At 36.4% G+C, this 22,312-nt stretch overlaps 1 protein-coding gene and 1 pseudogene across 1 annotated transcript; one reads left to right on the plus strand and one right to left on the minus strand.

The window, feature by feature from the left end:
* Positions 1-7,307: 7,307 nt before the first annotated feature.
* On the minus strand, positions 7,308-8,231 carry LOC148123500 (vomeronasal type-1 receptor 4-like). The gene has a single exon (XM_087897424.1). It carries the CDS (start codon positions 8,229-8,231, stop codon positions 7,308-7,310), a length of 924 nt encoding a protein of 307 aa, XP_087753550.1.
* Positions 8,232-19,594: 11,363 nt separating this feature from the next.
* On the plus strand, positions 19,595-20,515 carry LOC125396702 (vomeronasal type-1 receptor 4-like; annotated as a pseudogene).
* The last annotated feature ends 1,797 nt before the right edge of the window (positions 20,516-22,312 follow it).

Below are 22,312 nucleotides of genomic sequence, written 5' to 3' on the forward strand. Positions count from 1 at the left end.
AGTTTGCTTCTCTTTGTTCTAGAACTTTCAGGTGTGTCTTTAAATTGCTAGTGTTAGATTTCTCCAGGTTCTTTATGTAGGCACTTTCCCCTTAACACTGCTTTCAAAGTTAGCTATATGTTTGCATATGTTGTGCATTCATTTTCAATTAATTCTAGGAAGTCTTTAACTTCCTTCCTTCTTTCTTCCTTCCTTCCTTCCTTCCTTCCTTTCTTTCTTTCTTTCTTTCTTTCTTTCTTTCTTTCTTTCTTTCTTTCTTTCTTTCTTTCTTTCTCTCTTTATTCCTTGACCTAAGGGTGATTCAGTAGAGCATTATTCCATTTCTACAAATTTATGGGCTTTATGCAATTAATGTTGTTTTTGAATTCTAACATTAAGCCATGGTGATCCAATAAGATACAAGAAGTTATTCCAATATTTCTTTTGTATCTGTTGAGGTTTTCTTGTTACTGAGTATGTGGTCAATTTTAGAGAAGGTTCCATGAGATGCTGAGAAGAAGGCATTTTCTTTTGTATTTGGGTGGAATGTTATATAGATGTCTGTTAAACTCATTTGATTAAAACATTTGTTAGGTCCTTTATTTCTCTCTTAAGTTTTTGTCTGGTAGTTCTGTCCATTGGTGAGAGTAGGGTGCTGAAGCTTTAGTAATGTTTATTTTACAAATGTGGGTGCTTTTGTGTTTGAAGTACAGATTTTCAGAATTGAGAATTCATCTTGATGGATTTTTTCCCAGGGATATATATGAAATGTCCTTATTCATCTCTTGTTTAACATTGGTTTGATGTCTAGTTTGTTAGATATTCTAATAGTTACAACAGCTTGTTTCTTGGTTTCATTTGGTTGGAAAACCGTTTCCCAACCCTTTACTCTGAGGTAATGTCTGTCTTTGAAGTTGAGACGTGTTTCTTATATGTAGCAGGATGAACCCTGTTTCTGTATCCATTTTGTTAACCTGTATCTTTTTATAGGAATATTTAGACCATTGATATTAAGGGATATTAATGACCAGTGATTGTTAGTTACTGATATTTTTTTGTTTCCTTGGTGGGGGTAGCATTGTGTGTGTATTTCCCTTCTTTGGGTTTTAATGGTGTGGAATTATCTATTGCCTGTGTTTTTGTGGGTGGAGATAACTTCCTTGGGTTGGACATGACTGTCTAGTACTTTTTTTAAAGTTTACAAAATTTAATATTTCAAAAATAATACTAAAAAGAATGAAAAGAAAAGAGAGGAGATATAATTTTAGATTAAATACATGAATAACATGACCAAATTATATTAGAAATGAGATTTTCAAAAACGTAAGCTGGGAATGATGATAAACACTTTTAATCCCAGCACTCAGGAGGTAGAAGAAGTCAGAACTCTGTGAGTTCAAGGCCAGTCTAGTAACAGTCCAGTCATGACTGCATAGTGAGTCTCTTTCTCTCTCGTTCTTCTTCCTTTTCCCTAACTCTCGTTTCTTTTCTCTCAAGCTGTCCTCTACCTTTCACATGTATGCCTCACCACGTGCTCTTCATACACAAAGACAAAGTAGGTAAATGTTAAAAAGGTAAATATATACATTATTTAAACTTGATGTTTGTTTTTTTATAAAGCAATAGACTTTAAGGAACATACTCTAGCTTTAGGGCATGAAAGAAAACAGATCTTTCACTTAGTGCGGGAGTGTGAAGAAGTTGAACTTTTAATAAAAAAAAAACCTTGATATTCTTTCAAAATTGCAATTCTATTTAATTTTTTTCAAGAATTTCACTTTAAGAAGAACATTTTATAGATAAAATAATAACCATAGAAAATTATCTATATGATAGAATTATCCATTGTCTTCTGTGTACAACAAGAAAATCTTGAGCAGAGCCAAAGGTTCATTTGTTTGAGGGTTGTTAAATGGCAGCATATCCAAAAAGTGAAACTCTCAATATACAAAAGAAAACTCTACATTGTAATTTTACATAAAACCAAATATTGTCTAGAAAAGGAGTTCTTGTTATCTATTCTGTGTAAGGTAAAGGGACATGAAACTCCATTTTTCATGTTTTTTTCTCAATATGAATAAATACTGAACACACATGTTTTAAAACAAGACAACTTCACTCTAGACAGTGAGATCCCAACAGTGCCTGGCACATAATGCAGGGTCACTGCCACGCTCTTATTCTGTTATTTTCAGTTACTCCTTCCATATGCATTACCTACTACAAATTATAAACAAATAAATGCTGCAACTTATTCTTGTTGCTCTTGGTCAATTTCTTTGTTGAGTCTTGGCTTTCTTTTTTTTATTAATTTATAAAAGTTACCATTTCCACCCCTCCTCCCAAAACCCTCCCACTCCCCCTACTCCCTCTCTTCCTCCCTCTCCAGCCCTAAAAGCAGTCAGGGTTTCCCGCTCTGTGGGAAGTTCAAGTTCCTCCACCCTCCCTCCAGGTCTAGGAAGGGGAGCATCCAAACAGACTGGATCCCAAAAATTCAGTACATGCAGTGGAATCAAGTCCCAGTGCCATTATCAATGGCTTCTCAGATAGTCCTCGTGCCAGCCACATTCAGAGACTCCGGCCACACTCAGAGAATTCAGTTTGATCACATGCTTGTTCAGTCCCAGTCCAGCTGGCCTTGGTGAACTCTCATTAGATCAGTCCCCTTGTATCAGTGGGTGAACGCACTCCTCACGGTCCTGCCTTTCTTGTTCATGTTCTCCCTCCTTCTACTCCTCATTTGGACCTTGGGGGCTCAGTCCAGAGCTCCAATGTGGGTCTCTGTCTCAATCTCCATCCATCAGTGGGTGAAGGTTCCCTCTGATCTTGCCTTCCTTGCTCACGTTCTCCCTCCTTCTGCTTCTCATTTGGACCTAGGGAGTTAAGTCCAGTGTTCCAATGTGGGTCTCTGTCTCTTTCACCATCCATCGCCAGATGAAGGTTCTATGGTGATATACAAAGTATTCATCAGTATGGTTATGGGCCAAGGCCGGATCAGGCACCCTCTCCTCTGCTGTCCAGGGAACAATATGGGGATCTCTCCTTGGACCTGGATACCCCTCTAGAATCAAGTCTCTTGTAAACCCTAAAATGGCTCCCTTAGTTGAGATATATACTTCCCTGCTCCTATAACCATTCTTCTTCCCCCCATCCCAATCCCCCTAGCTTTCCCCAATCCTCCCCTACTCCCTTCTCACTAACCCTCTCCCCTTCCATCCACCCCCCCCATGCACCCAAGGTTGCCTGGCACTCTTGTCTGCTTCCAATCTCCAGGAGAATAACTACATGATTTTCTTCAGGTTCACCTTCTTATTTAGCTTCTCTAGGATCGCGAATAATAGGCTCAAAGACCTTTAATTACGGCTAGAATCCACTTATGAGTGAGTACATCCCATATTCCTCTTTTTGGGTCTGGGTTACCTCACTCAGTAAAGTGTTTTCTATTTCCATCCATTTGCATGCAAAATTCAAGATGTCATTGTTTTTTACCGCTGAGTAAAACTCTAATGCATATATGTTTCACACCTTCTTTAACCATTCTTCTATTGAGGGGCACCTAGGTTTTTTCCACACTAAAACTCTAATTAACCCAATTAAAAAATGGGGTACTGTACTGAACAGAGAATTCTCAACAGAAGAACTTCGAATGGCCAAAAGACACTTAAGGTCATGCTCAACATCCTTAGCGATCAGGGAAATGCAAATCAAAACAACTATGAGATACCACTTTACACCGGTCAGATTAGCTAAACTCAAAAACACCAATGATAGCCTATGCTGGAGAGGATGTGGAGTGAGGGGAACACTCATCCATTGTTGGTGGGAATGCAAACTTGTGCAGCCACTGTGGAAATCAGTGTGGCGGTTTCTCAGGAAACTGAGAGTCAACCTCCCTTAGGACCCAGCAATTCCACTCTTGGGAATATACCCAAGAGATGCTCTATCATATCACAAAAGCATTTGTTCAACTATGTTCATAGCAGCCGTCTAGTACTTTTTGTAGGACTAGATTTGTGGATAGAAATGGTTTTGTCACGGAATATGTTGTTTCCTACATCTATGGTGATTTAAAGAATTGGTGGTTTTAGTAGTATGGGCTGACATCTATGATCTCCTAGTGTCAGCAGAATGTCTATCCAGGACCTGGCTTCAGAGTTTCAATTGAGAATTTGGGTGTAATTCTGATAGATCTGTCTTTATATGTTACTTGATCTTTTTTACACTTCTTAATGCCTTTTCTTTATTCTGTATATTTAGGGTTTTGATTAGTATGTGGTGAGGGGACATTTTTGGGTTCAGGCTACTTGGTGTTTTGTAAGCTTCTTGTACTTTCATAGGCATGTCCTTCTTTAGGTTGGGAAAGTTTTCTTCTATAATTTTATTGAATATATTTTCTGTTCCTTTGGGCTAGACTTCTCTCAATGTTTCCCCAAAGTGATATGACAGACTTTGTTGACTCCCCATGAGATATATTACCCTCTCTGAGAAGTACATAGGGGGTTGAGCTGGAGTAAGGTTGGGAGGAGTGGGAAAAGGGGAGGGAGAAGGAACTGGTATTGGTATGTAATGTACCAAAAAATACAGTTTTAATAATTAAAGGTTGGTTTAAAAATAGAAAGTACATACTAAAGTTCCCAATTAAAAAAAAGAGAGAAAGAAAAGGACATTTATATACCAGATCTTTCACTAAAGCCACAGGATCAACCTCAAATGTGGAAAACAAAAATAGTCAGATCCAAGTGACTGGACATCAGTGGCTCAGTAGAATCGAGGGATATTTTAAGACTGTAAATTTGACTTGAACTGACTGTAAATTTGACCTTTTGCATAAGATCCAGACAAACAATATAAAATGCATGGAGAAGGGGATCATGGAACCTTACCCCTAGATGAGGAACAATTGGCAGTAGATGCCTTCTGGGTCAGACAGAGTCAGTTTTCCTCAGGGATGCAACCCTTAAAGGCTACCTATTACCCAGTAAAGTCTCATGCAGTCTTGCACATACTGGCAACTACTAATGGACTCAGCAGTTTTAAACACTAAAGAACTACATATAAATTTAGGAAAGAGATGTGATGTTTGAGACAAGGAATGTGGTGAAGAAGAGAATCATTGAAGTTGACAAAAGTTTTCATTCATGAACAGATTCTTCAAAGAATAAAAACAAATAAGGGGAAACTGCACATCTTATTAAATGATCTGTCCTTAAATTATTACAAGTCTCTGCATATACCACTTTCATTTCTTCCCATGACATAATAAGTTTTTTTCTTTACTAATGTGGTTTGAAACAGGACTATGAATGAAATTCATATTTAAATTGTAATTACATGAGTGGATGGTACTATTTAGCAGTGTTGTAAAATTGTCAAAGCTGGAACCAAGGGGGACAAAGTAGATGACAAGACTTGAAGAACATTTGAAGGAATCTGTTTCTTAACTGGAAATATCTCTGGGATGTTCCACTATTCTCAGATTGCTCTCCAGTTTCTTTACTATCACAACTGTACTATAGTTAGGGCTACTTGTTCATTCACCAGGAACTCTTCAACTCTAGGTGTTTCTCTGTCTTATGCCTCTGCTAGTAAAACTGCCACTTTGACAGAATGATCCAGGAACTTCTGTGTCTTATGGGCATAGCCATATCAACATATTCTACTCAAAGTAAACAGCACAGATAGATGAGAACATTTATAAACAATTTTCTGCTCTTAGTAACATAAAAAGTATGTTCATAGTTTTAATGGAAGATAAAACCTTATACACATAGATCATAATTTTATTCATCACAGCCTTGCATATATTCTGCTTCCAGATCCATCAAAAGTTCACTCTACATGGACCAGCCACAAGTTTTACATAAGACCAATCACAAAGCTTGCATAGAGCAACCTAAAATTTTGTTGATAAAAATATTTTATGTAAAAAAATGTTTATGTCACCCATACAGCTTAACAAACTTATTTGACAGCATTCAAATCATTAAATATATTCTGTAGAAGCATATACAAAATGCCACTGGGTGCTTGTAGCTTAAGGAGTTTCTCACTCTGCTGCAGGTTGAGCAGGGTTCCCAAAGGTGAATTCTGTGGTGCTACCAGTAGCCAAACTGGTGCTCTTTGAATCTCATGTGAAGTTTCTCAATGTTTCTTTCTTTCTTAACTTCTTGTCCTCTCTTATCTATTTCATGAAGAATGTAGTCTGGGGAACTTAAACATTTTACTACATGCAAATTACTTTTTACATTAATCCCCTTTTCTCTTCCTCCATACATTCTTTACATATAGTGCTCAAAAATCTCTTTACCCCTATCTCACCAATTCTCTTTTCTTTCCACCGAGGTCCTTCACATTCTGAGTCATCTATAAACTGTGATTATCCTACTGCACTTTGTTACATAATAATCAATGCTGCTTTGAACAGACTCATGAGTAGAAGTATTCAGACATATAAATTGTGAGCAGAAAAGCAGTAGAATGTTGAGAGTTTTCTTTTCTTGTTTTATTTTTAAATCATCTCACATAATTAATATTATGCTTCTGAGAACATTTCAGTTCTAATGAATTACCTAATTTCAAGTAAGCAGATCAATTGTTAACCATTTATTTCATGCTATATAATTTATTTGAAAAATTTATCAGCTTTGTTTGTCTATGAAATATCATTAAAAGAGTGTTTCCTAATATTTTTAATTCATTGAGAATTGTATCCAATGTATCTTAACCATTCATTTTAAGTTTGTACCTTTTTAAAAAAATACTACAAATTATACCCCTAGTAATCCAGTTCTACTTAATTTTCAGTGTTTTAAACATTTTCAGTTTTTTGTAGTTCAGTCTTAACATTACTTACCTTAAGGGAGATCATATCTTGTATGTGTGTATTTGTGTGCCTGGGCTATTTCACTGAAAACCGTATTCTTAAATTTACTCATATGGTTACAAATAAAAAGATTAATGTTGTTGAAACTGAATATATATATATATACACACACAAATATATGTGTATATGTGTGTATGCTTGCTTGTATATGTGTGTATGTCATTTATCTCCATGATACACCAAAATATTATGCATCTATATCAGTTTGTGTTTTGAAATAATTGATGTCATTTTTCAAGATTATAGAAGCAAATTTCTTTATTCAGTTCTGCTGTGAGCATAAGAAAAATTTAAGTAAAAAGACAGCCCAAGTACCATGGAGGCTTTCCCTTAGACAGATAACAGCATTCCCTCATTACATTCATGTTGAAATTTTGAAGGGAATGAATGAAGTAACAGGTAAATAAGGGGCAAAAGATCCCATGCAATCTGCTTACCTATGAAGCTATTGTTTGTTGTTTATACACCTTATCCACAGTATGCAGAATCTTAGTACAATGAAGTCATGATTCACAACAAAAGGGCCCAAAGTGGGAAAACACATAGAAATGATGGCTGTGATGCTTATTAACCACCAACTGGGTTTGTATGAAGCAGCAATTAAGCCTTGTAATATGGAGGAGAGGGTATAAAAAGCTACATAAGAAGACACTAGAAATAGGATGCTCTGGGTGGCTTTAGACTCAGGAGAAATTCTGAGGGATACATGAGCACTGCGGATGTGTTGAATGTTCTGCTTGTGTCTATAAAGAATGGCAATCGTAGAGCCACTGGACCATATGATGAGCACAGAAAACAAGACTTCAGGGAAAACCAACAGTGCTGTGAACAGTGATTCTGCAACTCTATCATGATCCCTAGTGGAGCAGTATAGATAATCTATTTTTACTGTCATGTTAATGTGACTCATTTTTATAATCTTAGACACAGGGATAATAAAATTTATGGTGATATAGAGGACCCAGCAGAGGGAAATAAAGAGGGTAATGTAATTTGAAGACTTGAATTTAAAATTCTTCCAAAAGGATTTCTGGGGACTGATGGTGATGGCCTGATAGATACTCAAGAGACAGGTAGTTCCCATAGACATGCTTCTGCCAAGTCTTTGAATATAGAAAAGAAATTCACACATGAAATCATTGAAAAACACTTTCATTTCAAAAGCTGCAATTGTAAGGGGCACCCCTTTAGAAAGAATGATCAAGCAGTTGGCTATGAACAGATGGGTGAGGATCAAATCTGTAGGCTTCAGTATATGTTCATGATAGTAAACAGCTAGATAGTGGAAAAGCAAAGAGATATTTCCCAGAATTCCAACTGTATTTTGTGATAAGAATATTATTCCTATTGCCAAATACTTTGAATGCATTTTGATCTTTAGTAACTTTTCCTTTAAATTTCAACAATATTTATTTCTCTGAGCAAAATGGTGAATTTGTTTTAAGGGATGAAGGAATCGAAGAATTGCCTGATATTAAGAAACTAAAGCAGATGTGTGCAACATACTAACATGCCTCCTCAAATAACATATGTTTTGATAACTATTCTAGCTTTCAAGAAATATTTGCCTTCTTGCAAAGCACATACATATGAATATATGTATGTATTCTTACAATATACAACATTTATAGTACAGCATTGTTACCAAGAGAAATCAATGATCAGTCACTGCAAATGAAAAGCACACTAAATTGTACATTTCCAGGATAAATTTTGATAACAATTCACATCAGAAAAGAATAGACTTCCATCTCCGTCTACCTTATATCAGGAAATAAATCCATGCTGAGTACATATCTAATCTGAAATTTTAGCGTAAATACTAAAATTATTATCAAAGCAATGTTGTCATTTCTCTATTACTATGCAATAAATTTTATATTACCTATCATAAAACTTAGGAATCATAAGATTTTAACAACAAATTTTATAATTTTATTTTGAAGGTTACTACTAATCAATGATCCCTTTCACAAACTTTCAGACAAATAATATGTACAAAAAATTTTCAAAATCATTTACCACCGAAAAGAAAAGTGAGTTGGGAGAAAAGTACCTTGAGTATTTCTGAAGGGATGGTTCTATTTTTCTAAGATAAATGTTATGAAACCACACGCCCACATCAAACATGAATAATTCCAGTATATTAACAATGATGCTACAATTATAACAACATGGCAGTCAATGAATCTTTCATAAGATCCTGGTGAATTTTACATTTAATAATATTCTTGTTTCGACTGAATAAAGAAATATGTATAAAGGACGATATTCATCAGAATACACAGAGTCTTAGAGGAGACAATTGAATATTTGGCACTGTTGTAACTCACCCTCATAAAGTTTATGACCCAGACATGAATTCTGTGGTACATCACAAAGTTCTTTATTCTAGAAAATAAGCTTCACTTCAGAGTTCGATGATTCTTGTAGTTTTATTGCAATCATTAGTATAAACAAGAAACCATTTATCTGACAGCTTTGATAGTCATAACAAGCAGTTATCTATGATTTGCATCAAACATGCTTACAGGAAAATAATATTGGCCTAACTACTATAACCCTTAATTACATTTGATATAAGATTTCTACATGACTTAAAATCTTCAAAACTCAGGCTCAGTAAAAATTCCATTTCATAAAATTAGCTATGTGCACAAACTCAGGAAATAGCTCTCTTCAGTTTCCCTTATCAGAGCACAGAATGTCTTTCTCTCCATTGACTGAATTTGCTCTATGCCTGATTTTACCCAAGGATTCATTCTCCAGATTTGAGCACGTAGAAAACCTCCCTAATTTTTGGTCTGTTTTCAAGTCGGAAATAAAATGTTTACTTGCCTCCTTCTTGCTCAGGTACCCTGACTCAGTGTGAAGCTCCTGACAGGAAGCATTGTGGATGAGAAAGTCATCTCAGCGCACAGATAAAGGCCTATGTCTCTGTGACCTTATATACCTTCTGAACTACAATCTTAATTTCGTCTGTAGTGACAATGACAGTGCTGGCTTTGGGAAGAGGATTTCTTCAACTTTTCTTCCATTGCTAATTTGCAAAACAATCATGAGTTTCCTATGTCTCCAGAGGGATTAAATACTTGAGAGAGCCTCTTACCTTTTCATTATCCTTGAAGGCTGAGGAGGAGGAAAGTTACAGGGAGCAACAATATTTAATATGTCATATTCTTGCAAAAAACTTTATGCTCCACTAGACTTCATCCCTTTCTGGGTTCTTGCTCTAAAAGCCAAGTTAATTATTTGTTGTGCCTGACAGCTGCCCAATTTTACAGCACTCAGCTAAGCAAAGTTTGTCAGTAACTCATAATTTTGTACTGAAGTATCAGTAGAGGAAAAACATATCAGAATGTTCATTAGAATTCATTGCCATATTTTGTGGTGCTATTTTTTTTAATCCCAGCACTAAGAGACAGACAGTTGGGCTGATCTCTGTAAGTTTGAGACCAGTGTGGTCTATATAATAAGTTTAATGAGGTCATACCTTTATATTTAGGAAGACCATATTTCAAAGTCAAGTCTAGATGAGAAGAGGAAAAAAAGAAAAGAAAGAACTCAACTAAAAAACTAAGTAGAAATCACACTTGAAAAGTATGATAGTAAAAGTTATAAACATTAACCCCAAAGCAATAAGTTTACTGAAGCCTGTCCTATTCTTTGAAAGAATTAATATAATACTTCCTTATAAATCAATTCTCCTTTAGTCATTGAATATCACATGAGTTCAGGATATCTTCTTATTCTAAAAGAATTGAATGGAACAGAACAATTAATAAATAAAGATCATTCATGGTTTAGCAAACAGAACATAAATATCTGAAGTTTTTTTTGAAAGTAATTTTATTAAATTATAAAAGTTTCCATTTACGCCCCTCTTCCCAACACCCTCCCACTCCCCCCTCCCTCTCCTCCTCCCTCTTTGTCCCTAAGGGCAGTCAGGGTTTCCTGCCCTGTGGGAAGTTCAAGTTCCTCCCCCCTCCCTCCAGGTCCAGGAAGGTGAGTATCCAAACAGACTGGATATATTTTTTTACTAAAGAAATGTCAAAATAAAATGACTACTAATGACATTCTGCAATATTCGCTAAATAGCGCCTTACACAGCCATTATCAGAGAAACTTCTTGTTATAACAGACATTAATAAATCCAGACAGATAACAGACAAAGTTCCATGAGTGAGACTTTGGAATACACATCCTGAAATAGAATGGCTTCATCAGATTCCTTCTCTCAGGGCTCATGAAACTGTGCACAAAAAGAGCAGAAAGTTTTTAAGAGACAGAGGGGATATATTAAGGTAGGAAACAAGGCCTTCGAATCACAATAGGACAGACATACATGAAAATACAGTCTATTACAGTAAACACAGGTTTTCTAAGCATTTGAACCAGATGAATTTTTAGAACTGAGAGTGAAGTAGACATACCTTCCTATTGGTATCTTAGTGCCTTTCTTCAATTGATTAACACTTGCAAATTAAAATTTAGTTTTTTCCAATGGGTTCACACGGGAAAACAAGCTACTCTTAGGGTGAACAACAAGTGCAACAGAAGGTGTGCCTGCAGAAAGTAAGATCAAGTTTGAAGAGTCCTTGCCTTTTAAGGTCTTCTCAGGTCCTTTCTGTTCATCTTTGATTTTATGACTTTTCAATTTTTTCTTTAATTCTTTCTTTTCTTTCTTTCTTTTTTTTTTAGAAAGTAATTTTATTAAATTATAAAAGTTTCCATTTCCGCCCCTCCTCCCAACACCTTCCCACTCCCCCCACTCCCTCTCCTCCTCCCTCTTCATCCCTAAGGGCAGTCAGGGTTTCCTGCCCTGTGGGAAGTTCAAGTTCCTCCCCCCTCCCTCCAGGTCCAGGAAGGTGAGTATCCAAACAGACTGGATCGCCAAAATCCAGTATATACAGAGGAAACAAGTCCCAGTGTCATTGTCAATGGCTTTTCAGAAAGACTCCGGGCCAGCCACATTCAGAGAATCCGGCCACATTCAGAGAATCTGGTTGGATCACGTCCTAGTTCAGTCCCAGTCCAACTGGCCTTGGTGAACTCTCATTAGATCAGTCCCCTTGTATCAGTGGGTGATCGCATCCCTGGCAGTCCTGATTTACTTTTTCATGTTCTTCGTCCTTCTGCTCCTCATCTGGACCTTGGGGGGCTCAGTCCGTTGCTCCAATGTGGGTCTCTGTCTCTATCTCCATCCATCGCCAGATGAAGAATCTATGGTGATAAGCAAAATATTCATCAGTATGGTTATGGGCCAAGGCCGGTTCAGGCACCCTCTCCTCTGTCCAGAGAACAATCTGGGGATCTCTCCTTGGACTTGAGATCCCATATATAATCAAGTCTCCTGTAAACCCTAAAATGACTCCCTTAGTTGAAATATATTCTTCCCTGATCCCATATTCATCCTTCCTCCCTCCCCCCCATCCCGGTCCACCGAGCTTTCCCAATTCCTCCCCTACTCACTTCTCTCTAACCCTCTCCCCTTCCAACAACGCCCCCCCCCATGCACCCGAGGTTACCGGGGACTCTTGTCTATTTCCTACCTCTTGGCGGATAGCTAAATAATCTTCATCAGGTTCATCTTCTTATTTAGCTTCTCTAGGATCACGAATAATAGGCTCAAAAACCTTTAATTATGGTTAGAATCCACTTATGAGTGAATACATACCGTGTTCCTCTTTTTGGGTCTGGCTTACCTCACTCAGTAAAGCGTTTTCTATTTCCATCCATTTGCATGCAAAATTCAAGATGTCATTGTTTTTTACCGCTGAGTAAAACTCTAATGTGTATATGTTCCACACCTTTTTTAACCATTCTTCTATTGAGGGGCACCTAGGTTGTTTCCAGGTTCTGGCTATTACAAATAGTGCTGCTATGAACATAGTTGAACAAATGCTTTTGTAGTATGTTAGGGAATCTCTAGGATATATTCCCAAGAGTGGAATTGCTGGGTTCTGAGGGAGGTTGACTCCCAGTTTCCTGAGAAACCGCCACACTGATTTCCACAGTGGCTGCACAAGTTTGCATTCCCACCATCAATGGATGAGTGTTCCCCTCATTCCACATCCTCTCCAGCATAGGCTATCATTGGTGTTTTTGAGTTTGGCTATTCTGACAGGTATAAGATGATATCTCAAAGTTGTTTTGATTTGCATTTCCCTGATCGCTAAGGAGGTTGAGCATGACCTTAAGTGCCTTTTGGCCATTCGAAGTTCATCTGTTATGAATTCTCTGTTCAGTTCAGTACCCCATTTTTTAATTGGGTTAATTAGGGTTTTAGTGTCTAGTTCCTATACACAAAGGACAAAGAAGCAGAGAGGGAAATCAGAGAAACATCACCTTTCATGATAGCCACAAATAGCATAAAATATCTTGGGGTAACTCTAACCAAGGAAGTGAAAGACCTATTTGACAAGAACTTTAAGTCCTTGAAGAAAGAAATTGAGGAGGATACCAGAAAATGGAAAGACCTCCCCTGCTCTTGGATTGGGAGAATCAACATAGTAAAAATGGCAATTCTACCAAAAGCAATCTATAGATTCAATGCAATTCCCATCAAAATCCCACCAAACTTCTTCACAGACCTTGAGAGAACAATAATCAAGTTTATATGGAAAAATAAAACCCCAGGATACCCAAAACAATCTTATACAATAAAGGAACTTCTGGAGGCATTACCATCCCTGACTTCAAACTCTATTACAGAGCAACAGTGTTGAAAACAGCTTGGTATTGGCATAACAACAGAGACGTGGACCTATGGAATCGAATAGAAGACCCGGGTATTAACCCACAAACGTATGAACACCTGATTTTTGACAAGGGAGCTAAAGCTATACAATGGAAGAAGGATAGCATCTTTAACAAATGGTGCTGGCAGAACTGGATGTCAACCTGTAGAAGAATGAAAATAGATCCATATCTATCACCATGCACAAAACTCAGGTCCAAATGGATTAAAGACATCAACATTAATCTGACCACTTTGAACCTGATAGAAGAGAAAGTGGGAAGTAGTCTGCAAGATATAGGCACAGGAGACCACTTCCTAAGCAGAACCCCAGGAGTGGAGACAATAAGAGAAACAATGAATAAATGGGACCCACTGAAACTGAGAAGCTTCTGTAAAGCAAAGGACACTGTCAGTAAGACAAAAAGGCTACCTTCCAACCGGGAGAAGATCTTCACAAATCCCTTATCAGACATAGGTCTGATCTCCAAAATATACAAAGAACTCAAGAAATTCTTTCTTTTCTTTTTAACCTACATTAAGTATGAGTATGGGCCATAGCTTCCAGTTTTGTTTTTATACAGGAACAAGTAAATCTCAGCCTTTTTAATCTCTTTCTGGTACTTTTCTTGGGTTCTTTTACTTCTGTTTTGTCCTATCCTGAGGTGTTTGATCTTATTTTTATTACATTAATTAAAGATTTTAATTATATTAATATATTATGATTATTCCATAAAGATTTTTACAAATCAGGAAGAGAAAGGAGGTGAATCAAGATTGGAGGGGTGGTTTGTAGGATGTGGAAGGAGAAGAGTAAATGGAAACAATAATCAGAATATATTAAGTGAAAACAAAACCTTCAATAAAGGGAAAAAATCCTAGATTTTCCAGGTTTCTAGTCATTGATTATAGATTCAAATGTTAACACTTGGTTATGTCAACTTCATGCATATAGGCACCTTCATTTCTGATCAGTATTTATATATATGTATATATGTGTATATATATTCTTCTAAATTAAAGCACTGATCAACTGATCAGACTTCCTACCAATACCAGGTGATACTTGTAATTTTTTCTAGCATATTTCATAGCATCATTTCCAGTTACTTTATATTCAGTTGTACCAAGATTTTAGTGATTTTGTGTGCAAATTATGACTTTATATTTTTCTCTTACAGACATTTCATTAGCTAGCCACAAGTTCCTGACTGATTCTGCCCTGTACAATGGAAGTGGGTCAATCCTGGGAAACGAAAAGTAGTAACTCATTTCTCTTTTTGTAAAAGAACCCAGAGAAAACAACTCCAAAGAGACAAAACTCACTAGAGCTTGGTGTTCCTTGGACAGTCCCTCCCACCCAGCCTTCAGGGATCATGAAAATGTGACAGGCTCCATAAACACTTCTACCCTTTGGAGAAATGGACATTCATGGTGTTAATTGGCAAATGGATGAAGAAATGTTTCAGCAAAGTCCTTGTCTCCCAAAGCTATCACCGTCATTACAACTACAAGTGAGAAGTTTGTAGTTCTGAAGGGAGGTGAGGTCATCAAGTTATGACCCTTTATCTCAATGTTGGGTTGCCTACTGCTTACACAGTGCTGGATGTTATACCAGGAGCTGCACCCTAATTTGAAGATTTGCAGAAGAAACGTGTCAAATGATCACTGTGTGTTTCAATCTGGAATGCAGAGAAAACAAAGAAGGGAACTCTGGTAAGTGCTCATGTCTGGAAAAAATGTTCTGGGTAGAAATAGTGCAGTGTGAATCTAACAACAAGGAAGACTTTCTGGGCTATAAACTGAGGTGAACACTTTCCCTGACTTGGTGATAATCCCTGATGTGTAAAAATAATGTAAGAAAATCTCTGCAAGATTATGATGAATCAGTCCAGTGATAATGAATCTAACTTTAAGTGTGATGCAGGATGATAGTAATAATTGCCTTTCCAATTTCAATTTCTCATACTTTACATGAATCAGATTGTAAATTCTTAAGATGACAAACATAGATTACAGTATAAAATCTTAAAGTGTATAATGATTATCAAAGTAATCTCCTCCTGGGGAGGAACTGCAATCTGGACTTGCCTCTGGGTGAAATACATTTTTAGGCAGCACCACATCTATGACTGTTGTGTAGCTGGTTGTGTCTGCGACTCAGTGCTTATGACCTGCTTTCCTTCTTGAACTTTGGAACATGAGGCTGAAGGGGAGGTGACATTTGTAGTTGTGAATCTTACAAACTACTTATCTGTGATAAATCCATCTTTTGTTCTTTCTTCTGGTTTGGTGATACTGGAATTGTATGCCAACGTTAAGTTTCAATCTCTCATTTTGATAGTTGAAATTGTTGGAACCCATAATTTTGATGTAAAGGGCCGAGTCTTGAACATGGGAATGTCTCCACAGCTCATATTTTCTTGTGTGCTTAAAGGCACAGAGTACATATTTTACATTCTTTTAGTCTATGTATATTTTGTAGTCAAATGCAATTCACAAATGGGATTTATTACTTCCAGTTTGATTAACTTTGATAAAATTATTTGTAAGACTCATTTAAAAAATGGCCAGAATTTAATGTTTTTCTGTCTATATACATATGTGCATTTGTTTGTTTGTATGTATGTATATATATATATGTATGTTAGTGTTTATGTGTGTATGTGTGTATGTATGTATGTATGTATGTGTAGGTTAACTGTGAGTTCAGTAGAACTATCTCTTAAGTGTTCTGGTGGACTTAGATAATTTAACCTTGTTTATTATTGAAACAGGGTCTTTTAACTGCCTGGAACTTTTTCAGCAAGCTGAACTTGGTAATCAGTCATCCCCAGTCAATCACCTATCTCTGCTTCTCTGGTGTAATACTACAATACAGTAGTTATGTTTTTATGTGAGATCTGAGAACAAAGATTCTTCTACCTATACCCTAAGCAGTTTACCACCGTAACTCTCTACCTACCATGGTAATAACTTAGTTTCTATGTCATAGAATTGTTTCATATATTAGTTTCCTTATTTCATTGCTGATTATGAATCGTGAACAAGTCTCATAAAAGAAATGCTGTTCAATTCTTCATTTGAGAAATTTCTTATTGTTTTATGATTGTTGTTTTACTATCAACAATCATAACCACAAATTTGCTGCAAAAAATTAACATTGGGTATATCTTGCATTCATCAAATTCAAATTGGACACAGATTGTTTCTGTATGACTAAATTGAATTTTGATATGATGTCAATACAGGGTAGAATAGAAATAAAATGTATAGCAATATGATATTTTAAAATGTGTCTGATGTAGCACTGCTAAATAAAAAACTAGGTGCCTTTCTGTGGAAGCAGCCAGGCTGTATTCTCGTTTTTCAAGTGTCCAAACAGCTCCGAATGACCTATTTTTTTCTTCAGGCAATCATCTACAAGATTTTTCTCAGTTTTCGTCTTGGCAGTGAAGGGAAGTACATTGTAAACATCAAATTTCTATGCAAATCACCAGAGGTCCCAGAGGAAAAGTATTGTAACACAGATTAATAAATTGCCATCTCTGTTTGAAGTTCAGTTTATCTTCAGGAATACTAAGTGCAATTAAATTGTCAGTAAGTCCTCTTATATGAGAAAAGTTTATTTCAGTTGATGTACTAAATTTGAACACACTGCCTATGCCTGAGAATTTTTATGGATTTGAAGACAAATATCAATTCCTGGAAACTGACGGGTTACCTGCAGGAATTAGAAAACAGAGATGCTTCACATCTGTCTAGGTGACAATGGTTTCATGCGTGCTCCCTCTTCCACTGTTCCTATTTGTTCTATTCACTGAATGAACATTCAGGTCCTTATGCCTGATTCTTAAATATGGTGCATTTCACTCCTAGTACTTGTCTTTCAAGCAGCTCAGTTTGGAGAATTTTCTGTGACTTTGAATACTTTTTTTCTGTCCTGACAGATTTTACATGTTAAAACACCATCCTAAGCCAGTATGTCCAGTACCTCAGTAAACTAAGTACTCATAGTAGGTGGAACCAAAGATGTTGGCAAGTGTGCTGCTTTTCTAAACTTGTCTCTATAGGGCTCTGTAGATTCTTGAAATTGCCCCTTTTTGTATAATTTTATCTAAAATAACAGCTAAATTAGTTTAAACTGCCACAAATATTCAGGATAGTTTTCCAATATGTGTTATGATTGAAGCCACAGTGTTCATCAAGTTATTATTCATGAGTGTTTTTACTGGGATCATGATCCTGGACCTGTTGCTCTATGACTTTCATTTTGTAGAGAATATACTTTACATTATATTCAAGTTATCACTAACAGTTCTTTCTGTTACTGTGAAAAGTAATCAAATTTCTTTTTCTAGAAAACAAAGAAATAAAGCACACAATGCCAAGGTCACTGGAATTTACAAGTGAAAATCAACTTAGTGTGTAGCACATTCATCAAGAAACTGAAGTTGACTGAATATGACAATCCCAGAAATACAAAGGTCAAGGGAAGGGTTGCAAGAAGTTCCATGCCAGTTAAGATTAACAGAAGGAAACCTTGTCTGAACTTCTCTCCTTTATGAAATAGATATAACACAGTGACAAGTACATATTTTTCACTTCTAAGTCATTGCATTAGTTATAGAACTCTGGTTCTACTGTGGGGACATCGGTTCATGTCAGTGTTGAACTGTAAGAGATTGGTCACTGATGACCTGCTTTTATATTTGCCTGAATGAATGTATGTCATGTAAACTTCAATTATTCTTAGAATTTTGTCTTTTCTAATGAATTTTTATGTATGCTGTTATACACCACAGCTCTGTGAATATCAGAAGGGGCAGTCTATTCATTTTTGTTTGTTTGATTGTTTTAGTTCAGGTCTCACTATTTAGTTCCGACTGTTCTGGAATGATTATATAGACTAGCCTGGCCTTGAACTTACAATGCCCTACCTATTTCTATATCCTGGATTCAAGGATTGAACACCTTCATTACCATGTCTAATTTAGGTAGTGTATTCTCAAAGAATGCATCTGGAGGTCCTTGGTTAGAAGCCATTTCTTTCACAAATATTTTAAAATTTATCTTTGAAGATATTTACACAAGAGTGAGACTGTGCACAAACAAATGACCATCGACTCCAGCAAAAACATTTGAGCCAATGGGAATACCATCGACAGTGTGTCACATACGTAACTTATCCTTATTCTGACCAATGACTGGTGTTTCAAGCCAGTTTTACTTTGTATTTCTGCTACTACATTATCACATCTGGCAATAGATCTAATAAGACTACTGGACATTCCCTATTTATTCCACATTTAATGTGATTGGCTGTAAATTTTATGAGTTAACCAAATGGAACATATACTTTTTTCTCTTCCCTGCTCTAGCACCTAGTGAATAATTCTGAATGTGTGTGCAAAATCTGGTGAATTGTATCTCTTAATTTAACATTATGTAGCTCATCATTTTACCCTCATGATTAGAGTATTTTATATGATATTGTAAATATTTTTTCATATAAGAATTTAGTAACATTCACTTGAGGTAAAATGTACATTGATTAAGCTGAAATGTTGCATGACATGGACAGCTTGGAAGTTTTTCCATTTGAAGCTGCAGATTGAAGTCTGTTTTCCAGCAATATGATGAATAAGGAACAGTTTATTCTGGGATCTAGAAGTGAGCATTCTTTCCACTTGAACTGAATTGCTGATTGTGTCTTCATTGAATTATGGTCTTATTTCTAATGCAGAACATTTTAAGAAACTCACTGCATAAACATGAAAACTGTAAACTTCACCAATTTCAATGAAAGTTATTATGAATGGCATATGTTTTGAGACTCTTTTGTAAAGTTATAAACTGCATTTTCAATCTTGAACTCGGTTGTGTGTCCTCTACTAAGGGGTCAGGTCAGAAAATTTCATGATTTGCATAACGTGCATGACTTGGTTCAGGGACATAATTGTCAAAATTTAAAAGAAGTGCTGAATGACATAATGTACTCCAGGAACTTGGCAGTAGGTACAGTGCTTTTACTTCAGAGTGCACTTGGAATTCTGGGAAATGTATCTTTTCTTTTCTACTACTTACTCACTTACTATCATGAACACAAGTTAAAGACTGTAGACTTAATTCTTGCACATGTGTTCACAGCCAACTCCTTGACCATTCTCTCTAAAGGAGTGCCCCAAATATTGAAAGTTTTTTGGTGGAAACAGTTCTTCAGTGATGTTTCATGTGAACTTATTTTATATGTTCTCAGACTGAGCAGAAGCATGTCCATCAGTATCACCTGCATCTTGAGTATCTTCCAGGCCATTACTATCAGTCCTATTGACTCCTATTGGAAAGGTATTAAATTTAAAGTACCAAAATATGTTTGTTGTTCCATTTACATCCTCTGGATCCTGAACATGGCAGTAAATATGGTTTTCCCCATGTGTGCATCTACCCAAAGAAATAGCAAAAACAAGACACAAAAGAGAGATTTTGAATTCTGTTCCTATCTTGTTCATGACATAATAGTAGATTCACTGTTCACAGCATTTTGGGTGTTCCCTGAAGTCTTATTTTCTATACTCCTTGTATGTTCCAGCATCTCCATGATTGTTACACTTTACGGACACAATTAGAAGGTTCAACATATACTCAATACTCATACCTCCCCCAGAATCTCACCTGAATCCAGAGCAAGACAGACCATTTTGGTCTTGGTTTGTACCTTTCTAGCCTTTTATACCCTCTCTTCCATTTTGCACGGCTACATTGCTCTTTCTCATAATTTAAATTGGTGGCTATTAAATATCACAGTCATCATTTCTCTGTGTTTTCCTACTTTAAGCCCCTATGTAATAAATTATAATTCTATTATTTCCAGATTTTTCTTTTTCTGGATTAAAAATACAAAACTGAAGTAATTTTATCATAATTATGTGAATTGTATCATTGTAATGTTGTACATCTAAAAGTTTAGGCATCCCACATCCTGCAAAATATCAGTCAAATAATTTATAATATGTATTATGTATTATTTTTTATTTATTCATGTATTTATAAAAAATTTCCACTTCCTCCCCTCCTCCCAATACCCTCCCATTCCCCCCACTCCCTCTCCTCCTCTCTCTCCAGTCCCAAGAGCAGTCAGGGCTTCCTGCCCCGTTGGAAGTTCAAGTTCCTCCCCTCCTCCCAATACCCTCCCCCTCCCCCACTCCCTCCCCTCAATATGTATTATTTTAATGGAAAGATTATAACACAGAATAATACTAACATATCCTTCATTATAGACTATGTCCAGGTTTACCACAGAGTTTCATCAACATTAACTATTGTGGTTACAAACTCTTCATTGAGTGGCCTTATATCCTTCCATAATGTGTTTGGTTACTTCTGCCATATTTCCTCCAGTGTTGTATAAGTGAGCCTACCTTATCTATCAGTCCAGTCTTTTATTGTAGCTCTCATAGTTCACTGGGTGATATTGATCCTGGTTTCCTACAATAGAGAATATAGCACCTTGTAGCTGTAGAAAATATGTCCAGTAGAGATGCATCTTCCTAGTCAGTATATGTTAGATTTAGAATTTTATGACTCAAATATTTTGCAGTCATATATTTAAACTTACAGTTATTGTATGACAACATACACAAGATCTGTGAAAGTCAGAAAACATACTATCAGTGTGATCATGGAGGAGAGACACATTAGGTTCAATCACTACATGAAGTGCAATTGGCATGTGATAATTGTTTGGAAAAGGAAAGGGTCAGTTTGCTTTAACAGTGTTGTTGCTCTGTAGGTTAAGCACATCCAGGAATAGCTTCTAGACTCAATAATACCAGTTGAACACAGATTTTATGTGGTAGGTTTACAAATAAAATAGGTGAGTAGGTAGGTAGGAATTTATCTGAAAGAAAACTTGAAAAAGTTGTTGAATATGATCAAAATACTTTGCGTGTAAATATTAATGAGTTGATAAGACTACTAAAATTTGTGGTGGAAGTCACTTATCTCTTTAAGGTACAGTCTAGGAGTTTGGGCCCTCATCTGGTACTTTTAGGAGCAAGCAGTGGTAAATGCTATGATGTTCTACCCTGTATAAACATATCCTATATGCAGAAATCTTAAATAGTATTTCTTGAGGCTAAGTAATGGGGTTAAATTACAGATTCTTTGTTTTTTAAACATCATTTTTCATTGACTATTTGTAATTTCACTTCATGGACCCTAATTCTACTTGTTTCCAACTCCTGACAAGTTCACCATCTAACCTTGTAGCCTCCTCCCCCCAAATAATATAAAAACAAACAAACACACAAACAAGCAGAAATCCACTTTTCTCCCCCATCTATGCCTCTCTATCACATATCCATTTCTTTTATCAGCCTTGGGAACTGTTGTGTGTCATGCAGTATACCATTTTCCTCAAACAGCTTTACTTGCAAATGTTCATTGCAATGAGTTGTTGTTCTGATACAAGGTCTCTGGCATCTGGTATACTATCAATACTGGACCCTCAACAAAACCTCTCTAGGATATCCTGCTGTTGTGCCTAGTCATGGAGATCCTGTCTCTGTGGTTCTGCAGAACTGGTCCCCTCATTCCTTTTTCAGGTCACAGATGCAGTAGATGTTGTGTTTGACTAATTCAAAGTCATGGATATGGTCCTAGGTGGTAGCTGACCTAATTAGTCTGGGTCTCCACCAAACTATCATATG

The sequence above is a fragment of the Myodes glareolus genome, chromosome 1 (assembly GCF_982192425.1).
Source record: "Myodes glareolus chromosome 1, mMyoGla1.1, whole genome shotgun sequence".
Classification (NCBI taxonomy): domain Eukaryota; kingdom Metazoa; phylum Chordata; class Mammalia; order Rodentia; family Cricetidae; genus Myodes; species Myodes glareolus.

What these genes read in the sequence shown, in the direction of transcription:
- LOC148123500 (XM_087897424.1), bottom strand. Translation starts at nt 8,231, where the DNA reads ATGCATTCAAAGTATTTGGCAATAGGAATAATATTCTTATCACAAAAT.